Here is a 26,736-nt window from a genome sequence, read left to right on the forward strand (position 1 = left end):
ACTAAAAACTCTACAGTATGTTGAAGAGTGCCTGCATGAACTTCTTTTCCCCTGGGATGTGAAGGCTATTTTTAACTTGCTTTTTAGGAAGTCTAAAACCCCCCTGAAGGCGTGATTTAGATAAGAAGGGAAAATCTTGCATACATCTTAAAGCTTTGAAGTGACTCTGCTCTCATGCACCTGTGTTTCTCCTGTCTTCTTCTCCCCCTGCAGCTGACTTTTTCAGCCAGTCCTTACTCCGACCCGATCCAGGGCACAACGAGCATGGCACAGGGGATGGAGCATCCCGAGATGTTGTGGGTCATGGGTCCGGTGCTGGCTGTGGTCCTCATCATCATCATCGTCATCGCCATCCTGCTCTTTAAGAAGTAAGAGGCCCGGTGCTCGGTCGTTTGTGTCTGCGTTGGTGTGAGGTTGAACTGCAGTGACACTGATGTGATTGTAGGTTTCTTTGGGTTGCATCAGGAATGGTAATGAGACATGCTGCTCCCTGCCACTTGCACCAGACTGCTCACTCCACCAAACTGTAACATCCGATTTCTCCACCACATATACAGTGTAGCGGGGAGAGGGACTTAAAGCAGACTGATTTGTCTGTCAGAAAACTCTCATTTCTTCTGAAAGATTTTGGACCAGCTGGACAATTTTAACAGTTCCATGTGAAGTGTCAGATAAAGCGTCAGCTGACTTTGCTCCCCTAATAAAAAATAAAAAGCACAGCCTTGGCTGTCAAAAACGTGTTTTGGCAAACACCATTGGTCATTTGAAATCAGAAACAGAAGCCTTAAACAAAATCTCAATCAAATCTCTTAAAAGCAGCTCAGCTAACGTGAGTGCAGAGGTGACATTGACACAACTTTGTGAGCAATTTAGTTTGGTTTCTATATCCCATAAATTGAAAAAGAAAAAGCTTTATATCCCATATAAATTCCCATCACAATATACTTCAAGCCAAGCTGAATTCATCAAATACTAAGTTAGAAACCTCAAAAATTTGATACATACTTTTATTTTCATTTTTTTAAAATATCCTAATTGATAGTCCATTATAAAAAGGAGTGATGAATAATTTCCTGTGAAATTAATCAGGCTGCCCGCCTTTAGGCTTGTTAGTATTCAACTTTTATTTGCAAGATAACAAATGTGGTTTGGACACTGTGTAAATATCATATCTATTACACCCCAGCATTTATTTACCTGACTTGACTCCCCCCCCCGATTCAGTCCCAGACCCCTAGCTTCTCCTGACTCTATTACAAATTCTCCTTTTCACATCATACCTATTCTCCAACCTGCCATCCACAGCCCTGCAGACTGCTGTGTGGCCCGTGGTCCCCGGCACACTTAGAGAGCGACCGGTTAATAATAGGCCTTGAGACAGCTCACTGTTGAGTAGCACATCCTCTGCCTGGAAGCCCTTTTCTCCATGTGGACACAGATCGACAGGAGGGACTGTGGGGAGGTGGCTGGTGTGCCCTTTTCACTGTGGGCTGGCAGCACATGTGCAAAGGAATAATCACACCCTACCACAGGTTGTTATTGCTACCTGCATATTTGCCAAGACCAACAGCAGCAGTGAACAGTGATGAGGTTATTCTCCAAACTGTCCACAGTGTGTTAAGATCACTTTTTTTATTCTGTGCTTTCAAGATGTGGTTTATGTTTTTTGAATAAACTGGATTTAGCTTTCTGAAAATAGAACCGAATAGAAACATTTGGTGAACAGAAGTGATAGTCATGAGTTATAATTACCTTTAATCCCCCTCCCCCCCTTCTTTTTGCCCCTTTTTGAATGCAGCAAACAGGAAAGGTGGGTACTGTCGCTGTCACATTGTTCACAACTTCATCCACCACTTCCCAAGTCCCTTCCATTCGTGTTGTGAAATCTCTGGAATTCATGGTCTCTTCTGGGCTACAGGGTCAGCTTCCTCTCAGCTCCAGCAGGCGCTGCTCAGAAAAAAATCCGCTCACACAGAAATAAAAGGGAATCCTTTTTAAATTGGCATGTCTAATCGAATTTGTTCAGTTTTACATGACTTACAAGACATGAGAGGCAGCAGACTCTGCAACCCCCCGATAACCGGGGTCAGAGGGACCCCCGGGTCACCTCGGTGCACCAGTGCATGTTCCACATCTAGTGCCAGTGCTCCCCGCTCAGATCTTCCTGTCTGCCAGGGTTTGTCTCCGTGCTGTTTCATTATCCAGCCAGTGTCAGCGCGCCCCTTCAGGATCGGCCCCATCAGAATATGCCAAGGCATCACCTGCTGCTGAATGGGCCATTGTGAAGTAAATGCCAGACGGGGAAACTGCTGAAAAAGAAATGTTCTCATCTTTTAAGCTGACATTTTCCACCAAGACCCATTCCTTCAGTTCCCCCCCCCCTTCTCTACGCTTCCTCATGGCAGGAGTCTCAACAAAGGGCCCTGTTCTACCCTCATTAAACGCACCCTGTACTAAACGCACTCATGCACATGCAATATGTGTGTGTGTATAAGTGTGTGTGTACTTACATTCTCACACGTCTTAACCCCTCACTTTGGGCCTCAGATGAATAACCCTATTGAGATTTCTGCCATGTTTACTTTAGCCCAGCACTAAAGTGTCATGTAGATTGGCATCTGATTGGGTCAGGGGGGGAGACATGGGGGGCTGTGGAGAACAGCCCGCAGATGCCCGACTCTTTCAACACCTCCTCCCCCAGCCCAGCCCCGCGCCAGCAGTGGTCTCTGGGAAAACCGGATACGGCCTGGCTCGGCTCTCGGCTGGAGAGGAAAAGATGCTTGTCATAGATTAGCCGTCACGCTGCTAGCATTAGCTTAAGCCCCTGCAGCATAAGATAACAGGTGGCGGTGAGGCCCGGTGCCCCGGCAGCATGAGGTGGACGGGGTTAAGGCTGTGTGTGTGCACCACCAGCTTTAGATATTCTCACCACGATGGGCTTCAACAGAAGGCCCTGCTCCTGCCTAAAACCCGCGTTCACCACTTGCAAATGGAGTGCAATGAGATGTGAAATTTCCACAGGGCGCCCTGATGCTTCATTCCGCCCATTTCCATTTGCAGTCTGAAGGCTTGTGAGTCTGCAGCTGTATCTGTATGACTGCATGTAGCTGTAAGAGCGAGAGAGGTGGGGGAAGAGTACATCTGTGTGTGTATGTCAACAGATGCTGGCTCTCTGAACATTAGAATACAGGCGGTTTACGTTTTTTCCATCCCTCTGTCCGCCTGATGGACAGAGCTTCGCTTGACTGAGCCGAGCCAATCTGAGCCGTTGCTCTCCTGTTCTGTGCTATTCTAGACTCAGCTAGGCCCAGCCTGGCAGTGCAGGTGCTGCAAAACTGGTCTAATTACCCAGTGTTGTGCCGCCCAGCTGATGAGCTAATTACAGCAGCCGCCTGTTTTCCTCTCAGTCTGGAAAGCCAGTAAACACAATGTGTTGTTAGCCCGCGCACACACACAGCAGCGAAAATCACACATTTTAATCTTTGCTACACACAAACACGCGCTCATGTACACATTCCCACACGCAGCAGCTGTCACCTATCCAGCGGCAAACAAACCCAACCCAGCCCACTCCAGGAAAATGACAGCGTTCCTTCAAACACATTAAACTCCAGTTGGCAAACTAAGGGGCTAATTTCCTGGTACCTACTGTCTCTTGAATTGCCAGTCCTCAGAACTAGTTTTGGAAACAATTAACCATTAGCCTCATCAAGTGTTCAGCACGGGGGAAAATGTGTGCATTTTTCCTCAGCTCTTTGTTCTAACCATATAGGAGGATATTAATGTCATTCTTAATCATCTGGTCATTTTTACTAGCTTGATAAATTGATGAACAGAGTGTTATATGAAGTTCTAAAAAGCATGTATGTGGTCACAGCTCTCTCATGTGGTTGATGTCTTAATTTACATTTCTGCCATCTCAGGAAGCGGGCATCACCTCTACCCAAAGATGAGCACTCAGGTGGGGTGAAAGACTCCCTGCTGGCCAACTCGTCCGACCCTGTGGAGATGAGAAGACTCAACTACCAGACTCCAGGTAACAAAAACACAAAGGGACTTCAACTAAAAAAACATTAAGCGACACCTGATGAAGTTTACTCTGTTGATGGTTGTATAATTACAAACCTGGTCATGTGAGGATTTCACTTCCTATTTGAAGACTTTGGTAAAAAAATGTCCATGTTGAAACCGGGTTCGCCAGGTATCGCTTCACTCCAGGTGTGGTGTGAATTAACTACATCAGCTTTTCCTCTAGGTATTCAGAGCATACATGCGCATGCGTAGTCTGCAATTTCCTTCTTCTGTGGAAAATGTTAAAAACTGCTCCCTTTATGATGTCTCTGAACTGTTAACATCACACAGCCCATAAAGTGCCATCTTTATGATGATTGTATGAAAAATTAAATGGGATGAAATTAAGAATTTGCCCAGACGGGATTTCACACACTGCTGCAAGATAACTTTGAACAGATGCAGCTACAATCTCAGTTTCTGTCACCCTTTAAAAGCTTAAATGAACAAATTATCTTAATGATAAAACATGATTGTTTGTCTAACTTGTTGGTGTTTAAACTGTATTTTAGAGAATGTAAAATAGTTCTTTGACAGGCCAACCTGATTTCACCCCGTCTTTGACCGTATTTCAACATTGAGGTCACGGTTAGTGTCTGCAGGTAGAACCCACATCTGCTGGCTGGTACAGACTTAAGTTTTGGGGTTTTGTTCTACTTTGAAACTTTTAAAGTATTTTAAAGTATTTAAGTGTTTACTGCACTTTGAGTCTGAATTTTTGATTCAGGGCTGAATATAGGGCAGGTTCATTTAACATTTCTTTGATTAAAAAAGGGGTAAAGGGTATAGTCTGTCAGAGACTGAAGACCTGAAGGGGCCTCTTTGCAATGTGAAAGTCCTGCCTGTAACTGCTCAAATGATCCATTCAGAAACCTTTAGAGAAGATCTTAAGGTGACTCATAGCTTTTAGAGTGTTTTTTTAATGTCCTGTGTTTTTTAAGCTTTTATTTCCTGAAATGATGGGTATTACATTTTGATATTTCTCTTTTCAACTAAACTCTGAGCCGAATTTCCTAAAGCAATTTACTTCTGCGATGAACACCTGCCCTCCTCTCTTGCAGTTCTTTTGATGGCTCTCTTGTTTGCTGGCTCTTTGTAGCAGGTGTTTCTGTATCAGATCTATGTTTCCTGCTTCTTTATTATCAATTCAAATCAGACCAGTCCTATAAAAAATTAATAATAATGAGAGAATCTAAAGAAATCATGTGAGCGTCTGTGGAGGTATCAGAGGACAGTGGATTCAGATTCAGTCCACGCACAGTAGTGAAGTGGGGTGGGTTGGGGTTGGGGGGGGTGTTGTGTCAGGGTGCCCGCCTCAGCATCAGCCTTCTTCCTTTTTTCCTCCTGATCTCCTCCCTCCTCTCTCGGCCCAACTCCTCCTCCCTCCATGAGCTCCTTTCATTCCCCCTAGCTGGTAATGAGTCCTGCTGCCTCTGATGTCAAGGTGAGCCAGGCTGAGGGAACAATGGAGCTGAGAGAAAATGTCAACCCTCTGTGCACACGCAGTTGTGCGTCTCTCTGTGTGTTTTCTGTGTATGTGTGTGTGTTCTCACGGGTTATTAAAGATCCTGTTCCCCTACACACACACTCACACAGCCCCTTTGAACCCCTGCAGAGGAATTAAGCAGCGCTGCCGCTCTAAAAGAGCCCTGTTCTTCCATCCTCCCACTCCTCCTCTTTCCTCTTTTGTCTTTCACTTCTCCCTGTAGGGTAATCTCGCTCTTTCTTTTCTCCTTTCTCTCTCTCTGTACGTCAACATTTATTTCCTTCTTTTTCCGCCTTTGCTCCTCACTGTTTTCCTTCAAGAGTGGTGATTATCAAAAAAAAAATCACCATGGCTGGGTCTAGCTTGTGAAAACATGTGAGATTCCAAGGCGGTGCTAAGTGAATATTGAGCAGTCTATTTCTCTGTCCTCTCGCTCTTTCTCTCTTTGATTCGCCCACAGCAGGTGAACATTCCTGCTCTGATTCTGATTGTTGTTAAGTGGTCCAGCCGATTGCAGCTCATGTCTCCAGCACATTGGTTTGTTAAACAGACCCCGGCTGTACCATCCTTATGGCACTCCAGCAGCAGGCGTGTGGTTCTACGAGGAAACGGCCTGGTTTATTCTTGGCAGACCCGGTTCAGATAGTATTTGCAAACGTTAGCTAGTTTGAGCATATCAAGGGAAATAATGGTTTGTATAACAGGCGATGTAGCGGTTAGCATTTTTTCTACGGATGAAAATAAGAATTTAGTTTGCTGAGATCTGGAAACATCAATAAGTAAAAGAACAAGAACACCATAGACAAAAAGAAAGGTTAAATATCAGTATTCTTCAGTAACAAGAAGTAACTGGTTCAGGTCTTATATTTGTATAAATTTATAGGCCATGTTACATACATACATTTGAAGTTTGCAGACTTTTATTTCACCTCCACATGAACACTCCCTCCAGGATTTTTCGCAGGCTTTTTGTGATTGTTGCGACTTGAAATGCTTTGATTTCGGGGCAGCTAATCAAAAAAAATGGTGATGAAATGCGTGATGTTTTGAGGCTGTATTTTTTCAGTGACATTGCAGAAGCTAGTTAATTTGCAAAATGGTTGCAGCTGTTTTTCGTCTTTTAAGTATCCTTGCCAATAAAGGCTCAAAATCACAACAATTCAAACACAATATGCACAGTACATTGATTAATATCAGTCACAATTACAAACTAAATTAATAATCTTAAAATGATAACATGTTTCAATTGAAAAAATACCTAAAAAAAGAAAAACCGTCAGGCTCATAGGACTTCACATCTTACACAGAATAAGCCAAGTATCACTGAACTTCTCTGATGTACCGCCCTCACTCCACACCATATGAGGTGTGAGTCAAAATCTTAATTACAATAATCACAGAACTTCTACATTTGCGATCCATAAATAATTGCTTTTACTGCCAGACATGCATAACACCATGGATAATATTTGCGATCCCGACATTGCAGCTTCCTCGAGGGACTGAAATAAAATTTCTGAGAAAAAAACGCCAGATCACATGTTTTTGATGTTGCCAGATCTTAGCAGTTACTTTGGGGAATTTAAGTTTTTTTTCAAAAGTGAAAAAACAATATGTTGACCACCTCTTTGACAATTACTCCCAAGTTGCAATAAGAGTAGATGTTCCTTTAACACTTCAGGAAACACAAATAGTGCCCTTTCTACAGGAGTGCTCTTTGCACTGAGCAGTCTCAGGGGAGCATTTTAAAGTCAAGCTTTGTATGCACTTCTGTTTAACAACCCAAACTACACAACTTGAATTGTCCTGAGAGCGTATACCCCGCCTGCTGTGTGCTCCTGCTAACAGTTAAGGTTATCTGCAGATGCTGTTTGGCCCTGGTCTGATCCTGAGCCACCTCCATTGATTGAGTGTTGTTCTTCCTCCCTCCTTCACTGTCCTCTCTCTGCAGGTCCCAGCTCTCATCGCTGCCCCAACACTCCAAGTTAGTCCGCTATCTCACCTACTGTGTATTTCCCACACATGCAGTCACTCGTCCTCCCCCACTCCCACCCCCCCCCCCACCCCCACCGATCACATTCCCCTCGATGCAATCCTGACAGACATCACAAGCCTCACAAGCTTGTAGCCTCTGGCGCTCTATGGGATGCAGCGGTGTCCTCTCCCAGCTGTGAACTTCCCACAACACCTTTTTTTGGTGCAGAAGCAGAGGACTAGATGTTTTCAAGGACAGTTGAGCAGTGCGGACAGTTACTCGTGCTGTACATCAGCCTTGTTATCTATGGCTTCACTCTCCATTTACCCACCAACATAGCCATAAAGGACCTGGCTGAACACATAAAAACACATACACTAATGTGTCTCTGTGTGATAGTATTAAATTAGTGTAATTGGTCAGGTCTCATCTTGTGCAGTGGCCATAGTTACCCGCCATTAGCCGTTAACATTACAGTAATTATGAGCTGAAAACGTGACCCGTGACCCTACAGATGTGCTCTGCCAAAGGATGTTAATATTTATACCTTTATGGTCTCTCTGATCTCTGTGTGACTTCAGGCGACATGTAAGTTTAATGATGCTCCCCGTATAACTTCAGAGCCCCTTCATGTGTCGCATACAGTTAACTTTGAACACATGAGGCAAGTTCCCAACAATCCGTTTAAGCGCACAGCCTTGCCAAGTTCAGAGGCACAGGGGGAATTTGTGTCGGTAGATTAGCAATAAATCATCCAATAACCCAGCGATGAGAAATCTAGAGAGAGGCAGGGGGGTTGTTTGAAATTAATCCCAGCCCAAGCACTCCAGGCTGGGCCAGGAGATAGACCATTGTTGAGAAAGAGATTTTCAAAGAAATGAATTTTGGCTGGTGACCAGTCAGTTTTTTTTCCCCCTCCCTGGGAAGTGACAGTGTGACTGATCTGTAGAGACTTGTGGGTTCCTTCTCTGATCCCACCTCTGCCACCGATTGAGCGCTGTGGAGTCAGAGAGATGTCTTTCCTCCCGCTTCCTTCCAGGAGCATGCTCACCCAGTCACTCATGTGTATTGCCTCTGCCAGCCCCACCTCTGTCCTCCTCACTTAGCATGACGACATCACCAAATGTCACCAAATGTCACCAGCCTGTTTCAACTTGTGAGCTCTCTCTCTCTCGCTCTCTCTCTCTCGCTCTCTCTCTCTCTCGCTCTCTCTCTCTCCCTCCTCTCTCCCTCTCTTCATGCATTGTTGAACAAAGTGCACTCTCTTCACCGTTACACAGCCACCTCATGGTCCCACTGGTAGCCTCACTCACCCCGTGGTCCAACCAGTGTTTGGTGTAAGTCCATGTGCATGTCTCATGATGTAAGAACAGCCAGATCTCATTCTTATTTTCTGTGTTTCCCCCCCCCCTCTTTCCTACTCCTCCTCCTCCACCTCCTCTCCCAGGAATGAGGGAGCACCCACCAATTCCTGTCGTTGACCTGTCTGACCACATTGAGCGACTGAAGGCCAACGATGGCCTCCGCTTCTCCCAGGAGTATGAGGTAAGAGCTCGGCATTGCTGCAGAATTAGTGTTTCCCTTTTTTTAAACATATAAATGAGTTTCTTTGTTATCTTGTCTGAGATGAAGGTGTCTGTTTTTGCCTCTCAGATCCTATATTCATGTGTTCTAATGGATTATGGAAGACTTCTTTCGCAGACATTCTTCAGTTATTTTTACAACTCTATTACCATTCCCACTAGGACACCAACACTTACATTAAATGCTGCGAGATGCTTTTTCACGAAAACTAGCAGGTGGCGGGTTGCTTAAGCAATCTGTGTGTGGCTTGATGTTTCCCCTAAGAATGTTATTTTGCAGGCGGTCTCTCCGATGCGACTCGGTGAGGGATTATCTCTTGTCAGTGTTCTCCCTCAGAAAAGAGTTAGCACATTTGCATTTAAAGTGCCACATAGTCGGTTTGGGGACAAAAGCAAGGCCAGATGAAGACGAGCGGCATCCTTGAATACTGAAAAACAAGAGCTGTCTTTTATTTAGTTGTCCTGATTGTTCGATCTGTTTTGTGTAATCAGCGCTATTCTTCACATTGATGGATACGACAAGGCAGCAGGAATGATTGTAGATCTTTTGGTGTGTGTTTTTTTTGTTTGTTTTTGTCCTGAAAGGTTATTTGAGTGCCTCAGTCTGTTTTCCATGGCCAGCATATGTTGCTACAGGATGAAATCTGCTGTGCAATTTCACACTCCTGAGAGTAAAAAACCAACCGATTGTGGTGACCTCATAACCTTCCCCTAAGCAACACCGCAAGCCAAAACTTTAGCCGACATGTTCTTGCTGTTCTGTTGCCTGCCCTGTCCAGTGATGACTGAAAATAAAATACCATTTGATAGCTTTACATAACCAATGAATCATCTTCCCAGTGGTATTGCCTACGTGAGAGAAATAATTTGAAACTATCCAAAGTGCTTTTTTTTTTTTAACTTTCAATGTTACAGTACTTTGTCTCATATGAGTGTGGTTTTATTCATTCAGATTTCACACAGGATCTTTTCTCAATTGTAGTATTCCCAGCTGAAATTAAGAAATACAACAGCCTCCATAAGGTTATGGAGTGTTGTGTTTTTGTTTAAACTGTGGGTGGTGTTGATTAAACATTTTGGAGGATGCAGTCTGTCGTGCTGCTAAATTGTGTTCAGTCTTACTGAGAGCTCTTTCTTATCATCTGTTTGCCTCCTTTATATCAACGACAACAGAGGAAAGATATGAAGAGGTATGGTTTGGAATACAAATCTGTGAGAGGGAGTCGTTATAATGCCAGAGGAAACATACATTCATTTTGATCTTGGAAACAAGTTTGAACATTTTATAAAACAGTAGCGTCTTTCTGTCAGGTTTAGTGTAAAACTAACAGCTAACAGGGGACGTAATTAAGCTTTGGTAAAATTCTGCACTCATTTAAGATCTTTCTAGTGGAGCTCAGTGCCCCTCTAGTACATCCCGGATGGTTGAGTTAGTATAAACAAATCAAGCCAGAGAAGTGGCTTGTAGGACTGCAGACACCCAGCCCGTCTGCATCCCCTCTCTGTACCATTCCAAGCCAGGGAAGACCCCCTCCATGGCCCGGCAGATGGCCGCCCCTCTCTGCGCCAGCCAAGGCGCTGTGGCAGAGCTCATGGTGCTTTGTCACAGTCACGTTCACCGGCTGCTCCTGTTGCGCCTTCCCCAGAGGCCCCCAATTCTTCCAGGCTTCACCACCTCCTCTCCCTGAAGTTTCAGGCGGCCTGACACTTCCTCTACTACCAACGCCAGTCCGCATCACACTGAGAAATGTGCACTCTGGGTAATGAGCAGAATTTGTCAATCAGGCATGCTGCGGCTGCCCCTGACAGTCGTTTTACTGCAGGAAGCATTATCGCGCCGCAGTCGTCATACAGTAGCATCATTAAGATCATTTGAAAAGCATTTCCAGTGTGTCAGCGAGAATAACTAGGGCGTTTGCTTTTCACCTTTTTTATTTTGCCAACTCTAGCTAACTTGGTTGCTAGTTGTCAACCACCTAGTGGACTCTGTTCACCGAGCACTCAAATAGATATGAAATGTTTTGACTGCAAATGAAATCTTTCTCTTCGTACTGGCCGTCACGGGCAGAGAAATTGGCACGGCTGAGCTCATCAGCAAAAAAAAAAACACACTCACATGACTACTGCTGAGCTATTTGGAGCTGTAGTGGAAGATTTCTTGCATATATATTTTTTTATTTTTTTTAGCACATCCATGGCTTTCTCTGAGGTAGTCTAGAATAGTTTATACAAATGTGGCTCCTGTGGTGCCGCTCCATAGGACAGCGTGAGGTTTCTTTCCATCTACCTGTTTTTATGCGACATCTTCAATGTGCCAAAATCAGAGACATTTTAGAAATGCTCATATGGATCACATTATCACAAAGTACAACTGAAACAGATTCAGGGATTTATTCATTAGGAAATGTGGGACTGAAATGTCTAGTCGTTATGTTAAGCAAATACTTATCTGCATAGACCAACATCTAGTATTCTCTGAACTGTAGTGGCTGGAAACTTGCATCAACATGCATTCGTTTGCTAGAACAATTTACGGATGAACATGTGGTTATTGTCAGAGCTAAGAAGGGACTGTATATTCTTTTAGTTAATCAGGTTAACAACACTTGCCTCACTTTTAGATCAGCAAAACACCTGGAAGACGCTTTACAAACGTGCTTTTTCATACGTCACCCTATAGCCCAGGATCCTGATTTAAACTCTCCACTGACCTCACACTGCACCCTTTTTTTTTTATCAGTTATCCGATATTTATGACCATTACGTCTGAGCTGTCAGTTTGTGAAAACAAGCAAGCTCCAATAATTAAACTTGTGCTAAAGCCGTGTTAAGTAAGTGAAGGAATTTGGAAGGTGTCATTGTGACTCCTGCTGGATTTGTGAGGCGAAAGGTCTGGGGAATTAGTGGACATGGTTCCGGTGTGAGCTGAGGGGGGGGGATCGATACAGAATAACAAGAGACTCTGTGACATTATCGAGCCAAGGGATGGGAGGCCGTCACATATCTCACCAGATCAATATGTATGCAGTCTACTGTCGTCTTAGCCCGAGAAACAAATGGCACAGGAAGGGGAGGGTTTAGAAACAGAGAGGCTGAAACAAAAGATGAGAGACAGAGGCAAAAAGAAATAGAAGATTAGAGAAGAAATGAAGACAGGGGACTGGAGGAATCATAGCTCCTGCAAGACGTCGTGCATGTGACTTCTCAGAATCAGGTAATTCAATAGGACAAGCATGAAGGGAGAGAGTTCGGACAAAAAGCTCCTCTCATTTTTGAGGTCAAATGTGCATTGTGATCCTGCTGGGGGAAGACATTGAAGGAAAACGTAAGTTGGCTTTCCTGTTGACTCAATGGCCTCTTTGTTTGTTTTATTATTGATTTAAAAATCATCAAAACGTGACCTCTGTATTTCTTCTTCATTGGCATTCAAGGCATCAAATGTCATGCAAATTATAAATGTGTTCATGCACAAACAGCAGCAGCAGTTTAACCAGCAATATGGCCGCTCCTTTTCTCATAGCTTGTTTCTTACAATCTGCAAAAAAACACTTACATGTACCTGTCTGCACCGCCCGCTGTTTCTTTTCATGAGACATGATGTGGGTGTATGTTCCATTTAAAGCTTTGTTGTCCCTAGTAGTCTGCTGTTGAATCGGGTGACAGCCAACAGTGGGGTTATTATGGCCTAAACCCTCCTGTCTAATCCCATTTTATCCACAAAAGACTCAGGAGAATACTTCTGTTTTCCTTTCTTACCTTCTTTAGTGTCTCTGTCCACTCTCTCATAATTGCTCTCTCTCTCTCTCTCTCCCATCTTTGTGTTTCTTTTCTCTCCTGCCCTCTCTGACAGTCCATTGATCCTGGCCAGCAGTTCACCTGGGAGAATTCCAACATGGAGGTCAACAAGCCAAAGAATCGCTATGCAAATGTCATTGCCTATGACCACTCCAGAGTGGTGCTCACCTCTGTGGACGGTAAGAGCTTATGTAGCCACTTAACCTCTTATTTAGCCGTTGACTGAGGTTCCCATTGATTGAGACCTTCTTCACAAAGACCAAGGATGTTGTAAGCCTGCAGCTGCTGCTTTAGAAATCTCCAGTTTTATCCACAAAACATGTTTAAGATGTTTTTTTCAGCCTTATAGAGTATTCATCATAGAGTTGTCAATAGAATTTGTTCCGGAGAAAATCTGTTACTACGAGCAGCTTCATTAAGGTCAAAAAAACTCTAGTCGATTCTGTAGTTGGGTAACATTCCTCACGTCTTGTCTTTGTTTCAGCGGTTCCAGGCAGCGATTACATCAATTCTAACTACATTGACGGCTACAGAAAGCAGAATGCCTACATCGCCACTCAGGGGCCGCTGCCAGAGACTCTGAGCGACTTCTGGAGGATGGTGTGGGAGCAAAGATCCAACACCATTGTCATGATGACCCGGCTGGAGGAGAAGTCACGGGTAAGCAAACAGTGACAAATAAGGCCATCGATCACTGACCTTCATCAACATTTTGTTTCTCAGGATATTATTCATTTTTTTCAATGTATGAAATTAAATCAAGAAAATGAAAGTGCAACTTCATGCTAAATATTGTCCATCTTTATTTAAGATAAGCCAGTGAATGTAAAAGCCAGGAATACATTTTACTGTTGTCATAGGTTGTCAAAACACCTTGCATTCAGTAAACTAATGTCGTTATTCCACTTCCTTAACCGATATACCTAACAGCCCAACAGGTGGCTGCTATGAATAGAGCAGGACTGCCTTCCTAGGAGGACAAAAAAAAACCTTCTAGTAAAACTTAAAGCCATTGAAGTTGAAAGTTCTGTGTTGTACCAGACACTCAGTATTTTAAAGTTGAAATATGGCTCAAATTGGAGTTTCCTGGCGTATAGAGTGTGTGTATATACTTGTGTAGCTCAAGACCAGAGAAGTAACATTACACCAAACGAAGCCTGAAGGCATATAGAAGCCCGGTCCTACTTTAAAGCAGGATTTGTCAGCCTGATCAAAGTCACAAGGACTTCAAAGGATAGTTGTGGTTGTCTGTGGACAGTATCGCTTCATGTTGCTTCTCTTTTCCCTGAGTCTCCAGCAATCTTTTAAAACTTCTGCATGAATTTCTCCTCAAACTGTTTGTGTGAAGTTAAACTGCAAAACAGCTTCTTCTTTCTTTCTGTGTTTTTTTTTTTTACCAGTTCCCATTCTCCCTCCTGTTGTTAGTGCTTCCCTTATGTTTGACTTACTTTGGACACTCTGCATATGATGGAAACACGTTTGCCCTCTCTCAAGACAAAAGGAAACGTCTTCTGTTATTTTACCAGCATGTGCGGGGTAGTCACACATATATTCATAATAATGCAAATTCAATCCAGTTCATTATATAGACACTGCTCTGAGAGCTCATTCCTGATTGTTTCATATTTATTTTTGCAACACCGTGCCAAGGTTGCATAGACATAGAGTGTCTCATTTATGTTTGCTCTTTTTGTATCCGGCTCTCAAAGCCAAGTAGCTTTAATGACATTCTGTACTTGGAGTTAAAAGGATTGTCACCCGTGTGCTCCTATAAATACATTCTTTTAAAAAGGAGAACATGGGCAACTTCAGATTCAAAATTGGGATAGTTTTTTTTAATTACCATCACAAAATCATGCTCATGAATTCCTTGGAGCAAATAAATCAGCACAAGGCCTGCCAGTATGTTGTGCTTTATTATTGAGTGCAATACGTTGGCCTAATGAAAGAGAGTCCCAAGACAGGAGACTGAAAGTAAAAGAGATCGTAAATGAAAGAGTTCATTTCCAAAACCCTTGGCATTGATTTTTTTTTGGGACAGTGGGGAGGTGGTTGATTACCTAAAGCTACGTTCATTATTCAGTATCTACAGAGAGTCTGTAAAAAAAAAGAAAAAAGCAAGCATATACATAAACTACTTTCCATTCTTACAATCAAAACATCATCTGTTTTGATTCCATGCAATCAATCATTTAGGCAAATTGTGGGCCAACTATGTCTTTGCAACAGAGCTCATTAGTTTGTACCTCGGAGAATTTTCGCAGCACAGATATGTTTTTTCAGATCATTTTTATTACTCAGTCAATCTCAGCGAGGATACACACATCCCTCCCCAAATAGCTCTTTTTATTAAGTGTGTCTGAGTGGCTGTTTCAGAGCTCTATGACTGATGACCACCCTCTCCTGCTTTGATCTCAGACTCACAGCCACACACACTGTTCATACATGGGGACAAAATAAATGAAAGAGCTCTCAGCCTGTCCCCACCTCCTACACACATTTAAGAACCAATTGGCTTGCCATAACTGTGGAGAAAGATGGAGAGAACCAAGCTTGCCTTCCAACAAGGAGGGCTGGAAGCACTCGTAAGTTAAACAAAGTGCAGTTCCTCGAGTGTCCTCTTGAGGCTGGCTGCGAAAGCCAATGAATCCCCATTAGAGTCCATGTTAAAAAGCACATTTTTACAGCAGATCAAAATATGTTTAGAACCTGGTTCAAAAAATGGTTCTGGTCTGTACATCTCATTTCTTTGTTGATACAAACTAAACAGGGGATGCAGTTTTTACAACTCATCCGTTTTGATAATATTGGAGCTAAGATATATGTACATTTGCATAATTAGAGGCGTGTCTAAATTGGCTAAAAAGGCAAAAAGGCCCCAAAAAATATCTTTAAAAAATATGGCGACCACCACCCTGTCCTCATAATGCCTCTTCAGAAATGAGCACACAATGAAAACCTCCACTGTAATAAAGAGGGGAAATAAGTTGAATTAGAATGAGCAGAATTCATATGACATAAACGTCTGTAACAATTGTTTAAGGAGTATTTATATTGAACAAAAAAGGAAACTAAAATTGACTTGAAATAATGAAATTGCTTCTGCATGAGTACCAAAAATATGTTCTATAATATGGAACACTGTTAGACTGCAAACCAGACAAACAATGTTTGCAATCTTCACTAAGCATTAAATGAGACAAGTCACCACAAAAAGCCGTCTGTGCTCCCGATTAAACACGTGATGTTGATACATTTTTAGGGATTTTGTTATTTTTTTTATTCTTCCTTAACATAAACAAACATCCTCTGTCTAATTCTCGCTCACATACACACTCAGAAGTACACATATGGTGAGTGAGTCAACCTCCCACCACCCAGCCAGACTGATGTCTTTGCCAAGCGGAGGAGCATGACAAATATGATGAGATCCGACAGCAGGAAAATTTCAGCTTCCTTTAGCAATATCGTTACTAGTTAGTGAAAACCTTAAAAGACTGTGGACTTCAAATGAGCCCGGAGGTATTACTCACTTTCTGTGTGTGTGTGTGTGTGTGTGTGTGTGTGTGTGTGTGTGTGTGTGTGTGTGTGTGTGTGTGTGTGTGTGTGTGTGTGTGTGTGTGTGTGTGTGTGTGTGTGTGGATAAGAGGTCTGTGTCCTCTGCAAAAGGCCAGGTGTTGACATGTGAGAAGCCAGCTTCAAAGCAGACACAGATGATAGTGAAACCTGTGTGTGTGTGTGTGTGTGTGTGTGTGTGGGTGTCTTTCTCTTTATGTGTGTGTGTTTGCAAGGAATAGAATATGCCACCCAACCTTGGATAGCACAGAGATATTCATTACTGTGGTGACTGCTAATCCATATGTTTGTACTGCAAGTGGTTCCCCATCACTCAATTGAGTTTCTGCTGCGAGCTCTACCTCTGCCTCTGAATGGGAGCTGTCACCGGGGGAGGTGAAATGTGAGGGGGTGAATTTTAGCGCATTTTGTCTGTCGATTTGTACCAGCTCCCTGAGACAGCCGAGGTGCCTCCAAATGTCAGCTCTGTGCTGCAGTATCAATATAATTAGCTTACCCGCGCCACATCTCTTCCTGCCATGTTGTCCAAATCAATAGCAGGAAGTCCTAGTCCAGGAAATTCCAACGTTAAAACACATTCTGCTTTTGCTTTCTTTCTGAATGTAAACAGAGGGTTTTGCTGACATGTCTATGAAATTATGAATTTTCCCCATACACATAAAATGTAATTTTCTTAAACTGACTGCCTTTGACTGATTGAAAATGGGCTCAACTTCAACTGAACCTGCCTTACAAATTCAGGACACACGTCGCAAGCTCTTTAGGTTCTCTATATTTCATTCTTCGCAACATCCATCAAGCCCTGAAGCTAGAAGAAAGACCAATCAGCTGGCTGTGCCTAGTGTTTAGATAATGATGTGACTCATCGCTGCTAGAAAAACTCACAGACCCTGTGAACAACTATTAGGTGTTATAAAAATCAAACGGAGCATGATTGTGCAACTGCATGACCTATTTTTGACTCCGAAATTATTCGGCAGCAGTTTAGGACACATTTCTCCAACATTTCCTGAACAGACGCCTTATTACTGCTGTTTGCAAACTAGAGCCGAACTCGAGACGCAGCCACGAGTGACTTTCATCAATCACAGGAGGAAGAGTTCTGTAAATGTTTGAGCGAAGAAGTCTAATTTTCAGAGTTTGTTTTCGTTCCATTTTAATGGCCATTGAGGTTTGCCAAAAGAGAGCGAGTAAAGTGAAAATGTAACAAAACTAAGTGTGTCGTTTTCAGATACATGAAGTGAAGACACTTAGAGCCAGTGTTTGGAGGACCTTTAGCCTCGTCAAAAGTGAAGTTTGTTCTGTGTACAAACGCACCAAAGGGCTGAAAAGCACCTGACAATTAGCTAACTGAAAATGATCACAGGCTGCTAAAAGACAAAGTGAGCTTTTTAATGCCCTTTTGAAGGCTGCTTCAAATGCAGACACACATGAACGCACATGCTCAGCTCACTTTGTTTTCATTCTTTAGGAGATACAGGAGCTGACTGCCGGTCTTCAGTTTTTAATTAGGCACTGGACAGGGCTTTTGATCTGACCTCTCTAATGTTCCCTCCTTGTTAATCAGTGTGATCCTACAAGCCTCTCGGTAGTCTCACAGTGGATGTTAGCGGCGGTTCACTCCTGACAGTGTGCCCTTTCTCTTGCCCTGCCAGGTGAAGTGTGACCAGTACTGGCCAGCGCGAGGAACAGAGACCTACGGGATGATCCAGGTCACCATGCTGGACACCGTGGAGTTGGCTACTTACAGCGTCCGAACTTTTGCCCTCTACAAGGTACAGCGCTGCTTTTTTCATTTGCAGTTAACCAATACTTGGAGACGTCCTCATAAAGTGGGAAATTGCTGTTCATCATTACCAGGGTCACATTTTAAAAAGTAATTTCTGAATCTTCTGAAGTCAGATAAAGGGTATTACCACTGGAATCTTTTTTTTTTTCAATGCAGTAATTGGTTTTTAACATCCAATATTTGTCTCTTGTTCTCTCAAAAGGCAATAAAAGATTTCAGTTTTCCACTTTGATTCGTGTAACTCAGGACCATGATGATGTGTCTGATGTTCCGTCCTTTATTTCTCCTCTACTAGCACTTTTTCCATTACTTGCTTATAATTTCATTATTATAATTTCTAATTAAATACAAGTCTCCAGCTGGAGCCATTATTTGGTTTCAATCAGGAGGAGTGATAAAGTGCTAAAACTGTATTTGAGAAACTGCTGGAGTTCTATTCCAATATTATATGTGTACACGTTATCTGCACCTCCAGCGGTGAAAGTAGAGCACATTATGTACTGCTATTAAGTGAGTCAACTCCAGACCTTTTCTAAAAATATCTGCATTTCTGACAAGTACATCCCAGCTGCTATTCAAACTTAACTATATACAATCAGCTTTCTTTCATCAAGTGTGACCTTACACTGGATGAAACATTTCTGCCAACCTGACAAGTTCCTCTTCAAAAAGCTGCCAATTAAAATTCACGACGTCAGGGTATTCAACCACGCTCAAACCTTTTGTTCTTCCCTGACCTCTCTGACCCACCTGCAGAACGGCTCCAGTGAGAAAAGAGAGGTGAGACAGTTCCAGTTCATGGCCTGGCCAGACCACGGCGTGCCAGAGTACCCCACCCCCATCCTGGCCTTCCTCCGGCGAGTAAAGGCATGCAACCCTCCAGATGCAGGACCCATGGTGGTTCACTGCAGGTGGGTGTAAAAAAGGAACACGCTCAGTATGTGTTCACAGCAGATGAACTGCTCATTTTCACCATCACCTCGTGTTCATGGCATGTTTCCTCCATAGTTATTTATTTTATTTTCTACATCTGTGATAAGTGCCAAGGCCCTATAAAGGACGATGTTTGTACGTACCATATGCTGCAGACAGTCTAAATCCTCTCCGGATGCTTCTGCAAACACAGACTTGCAGCTATCAGTTTTTGCTTGAAAAATGAATGATCAATGAATTTGGCCACTAATTATTTTTCTATCACTTAATTGATTGGTGTTTGCAGCTCTTATACATTAAGATGAACAAACACACGTTATTATTTTGAGTTACATGTTGATACAAACAAATACAATGCACGCAAAGCCTGAAGCGTGTAAGCAATGGAAAGAGTCTGAAGGTTAATAATGAAGGACTTACATGTATCTTGTATGGTAAATTCTCATGGCCATTATATATCCTCTAAATATAATATAATAATAAACATTTGAATTCTCTCTGTAGATCTTGTTATTCTGAGTAGACAGACATATAAAAGTTTTTTTTTCCATGAAACATGAAGTTTATTTACCCCTTCTTTCTCTCTCCCTCTCTCTCCATCAGCGCGGGCGTGGGCAGGACTGGCTGCTTCATTGTGATCGATGCCATGCTGGAGCGCATGAAGCACGAGAAGTCTGTAGACATCTACGGTCACGTGACATGCATGCGTGCCCAGAGGAACTACATGGTCCAGACTGAGGACCAGTACATCTTCATCCACGAAGCCCTGCTGGAGGCAGCCACCTGCGGCAACACTGAGGTGCCGGCACGTAATCTCTACGCCCACATCCAGAAGCTCACCCAGCCCCCGCCCGGCGAGACGGTTACTGCCATGGAGCTCGAGTTCAAGGTGAGTGAGAAGCACTCGGCTCAGACGAGAATTACTAGAGGCTCTTTTTGATGACTTAGTCAGGGTAATAAATCACATTTAAATGTCTACCAAAGCTGAAGCTGACTCCTGCAGGATTGAACTTTACAACACACTGCCTTTCTCTGCTCTCATTATTCAGGTTCTCTGGTTAGTTTGCATAGAGGACCTTGTTACACCTTACAGAAAGATATATCTCATTAAAGAAAGTTCAAAAAGTAATGTTGCCAAACATTCAAATTAATTCAGTACAGGATCCTGATCAGATCAAGCAAATAAAAATGAAAAACTTTATTCATTTTGATTTGCCATGGACAGATCTAACAGCTTACAATAGGACAAAAGTTTAGCTTACAAAACGTTCATTGTAATATTTTTTGACGACTATTTTCATATGTTAAAGAAAATCTCTTTTAGATCTTTGTTGTTTAATCTCTTAAACCTAACCTGATGAATTTAAATCAACGAACAAATGAAAGTTTTGAGAAAACAAAGTGAGCTTAAGTTCAAAGCAGTTAGGCTCATGGCCCCTGAAGCATCACTAAACAGCTCCCAGAGAACACAGATATTTTACATTTAATTGCCTTATTCAGTGTTTTATTGGTTTAATCACTGGGTCCAGTTGTGTTGAAGAGAAGAAGAATCCTGCAGTGGGTCGAACTGACTGCCAGTCTGTACAACAAAGTGTCAGGAGGAATACAGACTGGTTGTAATAATCAGTACTTTGAAGGAATATAAGTGAAGTGAAATGAAGTTTAACCCATGAAACCTCCTGTTTCTTCCGGCCTCCATCTATTTATTACATGTTCCAAATTGGCAGCATCAAACTGTATAACAGGACAAATGTGGATATTGCTCAATTAGAAAAAATTATGGTCATCGCCAAGCCCTAATTCTGCATGTTTTTCTCATTCCAATCTGATTTGCGAGCACCAGATTGTCAATCGGGCATCAGACTGCAGTTGGAATAGTGACCTTCTATCCACAGTGTCGCTATTTCCAGGCTGATTTAAACTAATTCACAAAATCATTAATTTGCCAAATAAGCCAATGCACAGTAATCTGCTTAGGTGACATTGGTGCTGAGACATTCAGGTAGCTACAGTAGCATCACATGTTACAGGGGACAAATGTACCAGAACAAACACACATTAACACAAACACACCGACACACCATGACTGTCACTGACACATACACACAGCTGGTGTTCAAGGTGACTCGCAATCACACGCACACCTTCTGTCAATAGCCATCAACTGTGATGTTATTACACACTTTCCTCCCAGCGCGTCTCTGCCATTAGCCCTCTTATGACCATGATCCATTCTGTTTGAAGTGATAATAGCATCTCCACTCCTGCCAACCACAGAGAATGAAAGAGTGAGAGAATGATTGCGGCGTATGTGGGGGCCACAGCCTCGGTGCCCACACAGTCTGGCCACACACACACTATACTGGAGTACTATGACTGTCCGCACATACTCCTGTTCTGTCCATCTGTGCTCCGTCCACTGCCAGCATCGAGCTTGTCCCGCCCACAGTCCTCAAAGCCTCGGGACTCCATGACAGACAAGTCCTCTGCCGTTAGCTGTACCTAGCAACAGAATCTTCTTATTGCTCCTGACAGGAAACGTAGCGTCTAAATAGAGATTGTCAAGTCATTGTCAGATGCTTTCTTGTTTGTTTACTTCAGGTCACAGGTCACAAATTTTTTGTTTTTTGTTTTTTTTACTCCCCGTCTCTCTCCCTGTCTGCTTTCTTCACACCTTTCATTAAACAGAGACTGGCAAACTCCAAAGCCCACACGTCACGCTTCATCAGCGCCAACTTGCCCTGCAACAAGTTCAAGAACCGCCTGGTCAACATCATGCCTTTCGAGTCCACCCGCGTCTGCCTGCAGCCCATCCGCGGCGTCGAGGGCTCCGACTACATCAACGCCAGCTGCATTGACGGCTACAGGTCAGCCAAGGCTTCAACTATAAGATCTGAGCTGAATGTAATGACTGTGATGTGTAGGCGCTGACGTTGAGCTTTCAAGGACGAGTCCGTATGAAAAGAAAGGAGTTCATCATATAGTAGTTCACAATTTCAAATCCCACACCATCTTATCCTCTTATCCCTAATGTGTTTCTACTGGAGGTGTGAATCTTTAGAAAATTAGACAGGACAATGTTTGTTGTTTATGATATGATCATAGATTAGAGTATTCATATGTGGTGTGGACTCAAATTGAACTACAGTGTGTCCATTGAAATGGAGGAATATGTCACTCAGTGAAACAGGGCGGTTAGTTTTCATGTTGTTTTGGACAAAATTTAGCACTTTGTCATAAAGAGACGAGTTAAGAATCAGTCTATTCCTTTTATGGTTTTTGGTGGTGTACACCAGAGGTTTTAAGAAGTGGACTTTTGGTTTCAATCCTGCATTCTTTGTGATGGTCAGCAGGGGGAGACTACAGTGGATGCAAAAATGTTGTCTGATTGTTTTAACAGTTCAGGGGGGAAAATCCCCCTCCTTTTTATTCCATTATTTTCTAAGGTGTTTTCATGGCTAGTGTGAACAACATGTTCATGTTCTTTAATTTTAAGTCTCATTTACAGTAAAGTTGACAATAAAGCAAGTATGCTTCATCCCTTCAGGGTGTGGCTACATGTCAACCAGAATAAAGATGTAATGCAAATCTATTCTGTTGTTCAAACATCAAGATTCAAAACATTTTCAAAACATTGAACGGCCCAAATGCCAAATTTGAGGCTTCTATAGAGGAGTTCATAAACAATTTGATGTTGTTGTAATAACTAAGTCCATGTCTGGTATACAGTCTATGGTGTTCACACTTGTGGTGGTTGCAGAAAAGAACTTGTAGCACTTTTTTGAACAATGTCTCCACATTTTTCGACAAGCAAGCAAAGCAGGATAGTTTTCGTAAAACATGCATGTATAGCAACAAGCATTTTTTTATAGCTGCACAGCAACACAGTCAGGATTTTACCAGACTGAAGGCAAAAGATGTCTGCTGTGCATGCCTGGTAGATCATCCAGGGGTTGTTCATGTTTCAGGCACAGACATCTGCTGAACAAAAATTGAGCATGCATGATGTAATCATAAATCTTAATTTCAACCTGAGAGTGTGATTTTTCATCCTCACAGGCATTGATTTATTTCTAATCCAGTGTAACATATAGGGGCAGCTCATTAAAAACAAATTCACTGTCCCAAATCCTTCCAGGCTGCACTGAGTGTGACAGCTTTGCAGTTGTTTTCTGGCATCAGCAATTGTCACAGGTGTGAGGAAATACAGTACACATTCACAGCGGACTGGATAAAAAAAGTATGGGAGGGGGCTGACGATGAGTCCGCAGTGGGCAGTATTCAGTTGCAGGAATAATTTGCATCTCTGTCACTTTAGCTGTCGTCTGCTGAGCTTTCATATGGAAGCTGCAGCATGTCCTCCGTGTTCACTGCGAGTCCAAATAGCTTCCTAGAGCGAGGAGGATGAAAAGGCAGCTCTCTGTTTTATATCTTCATAAGTATGGGCGGAGACGGACAGCACTGACACTTCCGTGGTCGAAGTGTTCCGGGGAGGGGAATGGAATTAGTGTGTCTGAAATGCCACTCAGTCCTTATGGGGCTTCTGCTTCATCCTGCACCATAATAGAGACAACACCTCCACCCTCCTCTTTCTCCAGCCCTGTTGCTAATGAGAGGATGCTCTGCAGAGGCCGACCCTTCATTGTTGTGCAAATAGCATAATTGCAGCAAGAGAGCATTGTAATGAAGTGTGTTTTCTTCACCCTTCCCTCCCCTTTTCTACCCTCTCCTCCATGTTCTCTGCTTTCCATTCTCTAACTGCTTTTTTCTCTCTTTCTCCTCCTTAATTTTTTACTCCATTCTATCTCAGTCTCTCTCTCTGGTCCTCCTCTTTAATCTCACCTCTCTCTCTCTCGCTCTCTCTCCGCTCTCACTCTCTTCCCACCCTCTGCTCTCACTCGCCATCTTAATTTTCCATCCAAACATCACGGCTGAGACAGACGTATCCGGGCGGGGACCTGTTGTGTGCACCAGTGGCACTGTGTGATTAAGCCGCTTTTAAAGCCTGGGCATAAATAAAAACTAAACAGGGGCCTCCAGTGCCCTTCACCCCAGCGTCTTCAAGAAAAGCCAATAATATGCTAAGCTAATGAGAGGCGAACCATTGATTCAAGCTATGCTATCAGGGGCAGGAGCCCTGGACATGCTCCGATGCAGGCTGGAGTTTCAGCATTGTAATGAGGTTGAAATGAAACACTATGTCCTCAAGCACTGCAGTCATGTGGGATGATGCGGAGAGTGCTTTGTGCTGTTTGGCAGTGCGCTCATCATGACGCTGTGTGCACAGAAGTCAGTATTGTGTGATACGGTTAGAATTGTTTTTGTTTTGGCTAGGGGCTGTATTATGGGGAGGTTAGAGGGTCCACCCTATCAATTAGAAATTTAGCATTCATCCCCTGTTGAGCTTTCCCTCCCTTCCCTTCATCTCTCCTCTGCTCTTACATTACCCTTTTACTTCATTTTCATCGCCTTCCTTTTTTTACTTTCTTCTTCTCCTTCCCTCTCTCTCTCTCCTCCTCCTCCTCAGCAGTCACTCCTACTTTGCGCTCTGATGTCCAGCTGGAGAGTGCACTGCTCACTCTTTTCATCTCCTCCCATTTTGCTCTCTACTTCCACATCCTCCTCTCCTCCGTACATCCCCTCTCTTTACTTCGAGTTTCTCCTTCCCCCCCGTTTTTATCGTATTAATTTGATTCTGCACTCCGTTGCCCTCCCCTCCTCGTATGCCATCTCCTCTCCTCTCCACCAATCTGTTGTTTCTTTATTTGTGCGAGCAAGGCCCTGAGCGTATTCTAATCTCCCGGTTCCACATTAGTGCCTCGCCTGCAGCCCCTTCATTAGTTGTTCAGCCGTGGCTCAGTGTGTCACCGAGTGTGCAGTAGCGTGTCTGAAAATACATGGGAAACTGCTGCACGCATACAAGCATACACCTGGATGAGAGTGGACATGTGCTACATCTCTTTGACTCAAGACAAGTTGATCTGGGTTTGTAATTTCTCTGTTTTATGTCTCTAACTTGTTTAATGTGCTGCTGCCTGTCTTGACCAGGACTCTCTTATAAATGAAATTCTTAATATCAAAGAGATTTTCCAGGTTAGATTTATTTTAAATAGAATCTTAAAAGACACGCGAGTGTGTGCATGTACCGTTGTAGGTGAGTTTTTGTGTTGTCGTGTGCAGCTCCCTCTCTCACTCTGTAGATCAGTGCACTGCTGCCACCTGCTGTTTGACAAAAGAACTGCTGAGCTGCATCAAAGTCACGTAGGACAGCAGCACAGCTCTGGCTGCTCAGTGGATGAGCTCATCTTTAGTTTAGGGAGCGTATCGAGTGCACTCTCTCTCACTCTCTCTCTCTCTGTGTTGTGTTACAAAGGACGAAGAAGTAGAGACTCTTTCCAGGCTTTAATAGCTCAGTGGTGATGATATTGCAGAGGATTATTTGCTCTGTTTATTAAACGTGGAGGCATTTTTCCTGTTGGCATCGGTGTAGACATATTTTGACAAACAGCACAAGGACGACAGGACCTTACGTTCTCTATCGTTTTCAGCTCAATGCTTTTAAGCAGCATGGTCTATGGGGGTTTGATTCTCTCTCCTCTAAGTCATGCCGCTGTAGATGCATGAGGAACACAGAAAGCTCTTGACTTTTATTTGAATACATTTGGGTCTGAATATATTACTTTACAAGACATCACGTTTGCAGCATGTCTTATATCCTGTCTGCTATTAAATTTGGGCTTTTGTTGGATAAACAGCCTTTGCTATCAGCCGAACAACAACATCACATCTTTATCGTTAAAGCCCTCTCTTGTTATTGCTTTGTTATATTTCCAGCTGTAAGAGCATCATTACGTTTATAATGATTGTGTGTAATGTCTAATCTCGTCTGTGTGCTGTTTGTGTCTTCAGACAGCAGAAGGCCTACCTGGCCACGCAGGGCCCGCTGGCCGAGACCACTGAGGACTTCTGGAGGATGCTGTGGGAGCACAACTCCACCATCGTCGTCATGCTCACTAAGCTACGGGAGATGGGACGGGTAAAACACAAACACACGTTATATATCTGTGCATGCAGCCCCTTCAAGGGTTATTGGACCATTTCAGGGAATGATAATCTTTATATGCCGAGTCTGTTCAGCTGAGCTGCTGAGTCACGCTGCTCAAATATTAATCCATTCCAACCCTAAAAAGTAACTTTGGTTGAAAGTTAACTTCCTTATCACCACGCCTGGAATGCATCTGTGCTCAAACGAGCACGCTCCTCCGTTGGATTTGTCAATAATTGGAATCCTTCCAAGACTACCCATAATTCCCATACCGCATGACTGCATCACATTTGATGAAAAAGTGAAACAGTTTTTTGTAACAAGGGAGCAAAAGAGTAAGTTTTACATTTTAACAACTCCTGCTTAAGACAGTTTTAAAACTCAACAAAGTTTGGAGTTCACTTTTTGAAATTTCATCGATGAACTTGCAGAAAACTTTGAATTTTGAGGGCTCAGGGAGTCTTAGGGCACGGCACTAAAATC

General features: G+C 43.1%; 1 protein-coding gene across 15 annotated transcripts in view; it reads left to right on the top strand.

Annotated features, from left to right (window-relative positions):
* Positions 1-26,736, top strand: part of LOC109980547 (receptor-type tyrosine-protein phosphatase F) — a 172,686-nt gene that overhangs the window by 140,629 nt on the left and 5,321 nt on the right. For 9 of the 15 annotated variants that reach the window (XM_065954314.1, XM_065954313.1, XM_029276504.2 and 6 more), the window contains 11 exons: positions 214-368; positions 3,924-4,036; positions 7,509-7,541; positions 8,980-9,077; positions 12,966-13,089; positions 13,395-13,570; positions 18,142-18,261; positions 19,032-19,186; positions 19,812-20,097; positions 21,897-22,075; positions 26,118-26,244. In XM_065954314.1, coding sequence (XP_065810386.1) covers positions 214-368; positions 3,924-4,036; positions 7,509-7,541; positions 8,980-9,077; positions 12,966-13,089; positions 13,395-13,570; positions 18,142-18,261; positions 19,032-19,186; positions 19,812-20,097; positions 21,897-22,075; positions 26,118-26,244 — 1,566 coding nt within the window. The remainder of the gene's footprint in view (positions 1-213; positions 369-3,923; positions 4,037-7,508; positions 7,542-8,979; positions 9,078-12,965; positions 13,090-13,394; positions 13,571-18,141; positions 18,262-19,031; positions 19,187-19,811; positions 20,098-21,896; positions 22,076-26,117; positions 26,245-26,736) is intronic. The other 6 variants (XM_065954317.1, XM_020629010.3, XM_020629018.3 and 3 more) reach the window with 2 other exon arrangements.

The sequence above is a fragment of the Labrus bergylta genome, chromosome 4, assembly GCF_963930695.1.
Source record: "Labrus bergylta chromosome 4, fLabBer1.1, whole genome shotgun sequence".
Classification (NCBI taxonomy): Eukaryota; Metazoa; Chordata; class Actinopteri; order Labriformes; family Labridae; genus Labrus; species Labrus bergylta.